Raw genomic sequence first — 878 nt, forward strand, 5'->3', positions numbered from 1 at the left:
ATCTATCCTCCTTCCATCTTCCATTCCTTTTTTTCCATTCTTTCCGCTTTCCAGCTTCCATTCCTTTTTTCCATTCTTTCCTCCTTCCAGCTTCCATTCCTTTTTTTCCATTCTTTCCGCTTTCCAGCTTCCATTCCCTTGTCGTCCCTCCTTTCATCTTCCATCCTTCCTTTCATCTTCCATCCCCTTTTCTTCCCTCCTTCCAGCTTCTATCTTCTTTTCTTTCCTACTTCCATCTTCTATCCCCTTTTCTTCCCTCCTTCAATCTTCTATCCCCTTTTCTTCCCTCCTTCCATCTTCTATCTCCTTTTCTTCCCTCCTTCCATCTTCTATCTCCTTTTTTTCCCTCCTTCCATCTTCTATCTCCTTTTCTTCCCTCCTTCCATCTTCTATCTCCTTTTCTTCCCTCCTTCCATCTTCCATCCCCTTTCTTCCCTCCTTCCATCTTCTATCCCCTTTTCTTCCATCCTTCCATCTTCCATCCCCTTTTCTTCCTTCCTTCCATCTTCCATCCCCTTTTCCTTCCTTCCATCTTCCATCACCTTTTTCTTCCTTCCTTCCATATTCCATCCCCTTTTCTTCCTTCCTTCCATCTTCCATCCCCTTTTCTTCCATCCTTTCATCTTCAATCCCCTTTTCTTCCTTCCTTCCTTCCTTCCATTTTCTATCCCCTTCTCTTCCCTCCTTCCATCTTCTATCTCCTTTTCTTCATTCATTCCATCTTCCATCCTTCCATCTTCCAACCCTTCTTCTTCCCTCCTTCCATCCCCTTTTCTTCCTTCTTTCCATCTTCCATCCCCTTTTCTTCCTTCCTTCCATCTTCCATCCCCGTTTATTCCTCTTTCCATCTTCCATCCCCTTTTCTTCCTTCTTTCCAT

The 878-nt window shown here is 44.0% G+C and overlaps 1 protein-coding gene across 1 annotated transcript; it reads right to left on the bottom strand.

The window, feature by feature from the left end:
* Positions 1 to 389: 389 nt before the first annotated feature.
* Positions 390 to 878, bottom strand: LOC111709408 (ribosome-binding protein 1-like). The gene has a single exon (XM_023483067.1). It carries the CDS (start codon positions 876 to 878, stop codon positions 390 to 392), a length of 489 nt encoding a protein of 162 aa, XP_023338835.1.

The sequence above is a fragment of the Eurytemora carolleeae genome, unplaced genomic scaffold (assembly GCF_000591075.1).
Source record: "Eurytemora carolleeae unplaced genomic scaffold, Eaff_2.0 scaffold964, whole genome shotgun sequence".
Classification (NCBI taxonomy): domain Eukaryota; kingdom Metazoa; phylum Arthropoda; class Copepoda; order Calanoida; family Temoridae; genus Eurytemora; species Eurytemora carolleeae.

Bases quoted from the DNA above. Each gene is read 5' to 3' on its own strand.
- LOC111709408 (XM_023483067.1), bottom strand. From the start codon at position 878: ATGGAAAGAAGGAAGAAAAGGGGATGGAAGATGGAAAGAGGAATAAAC.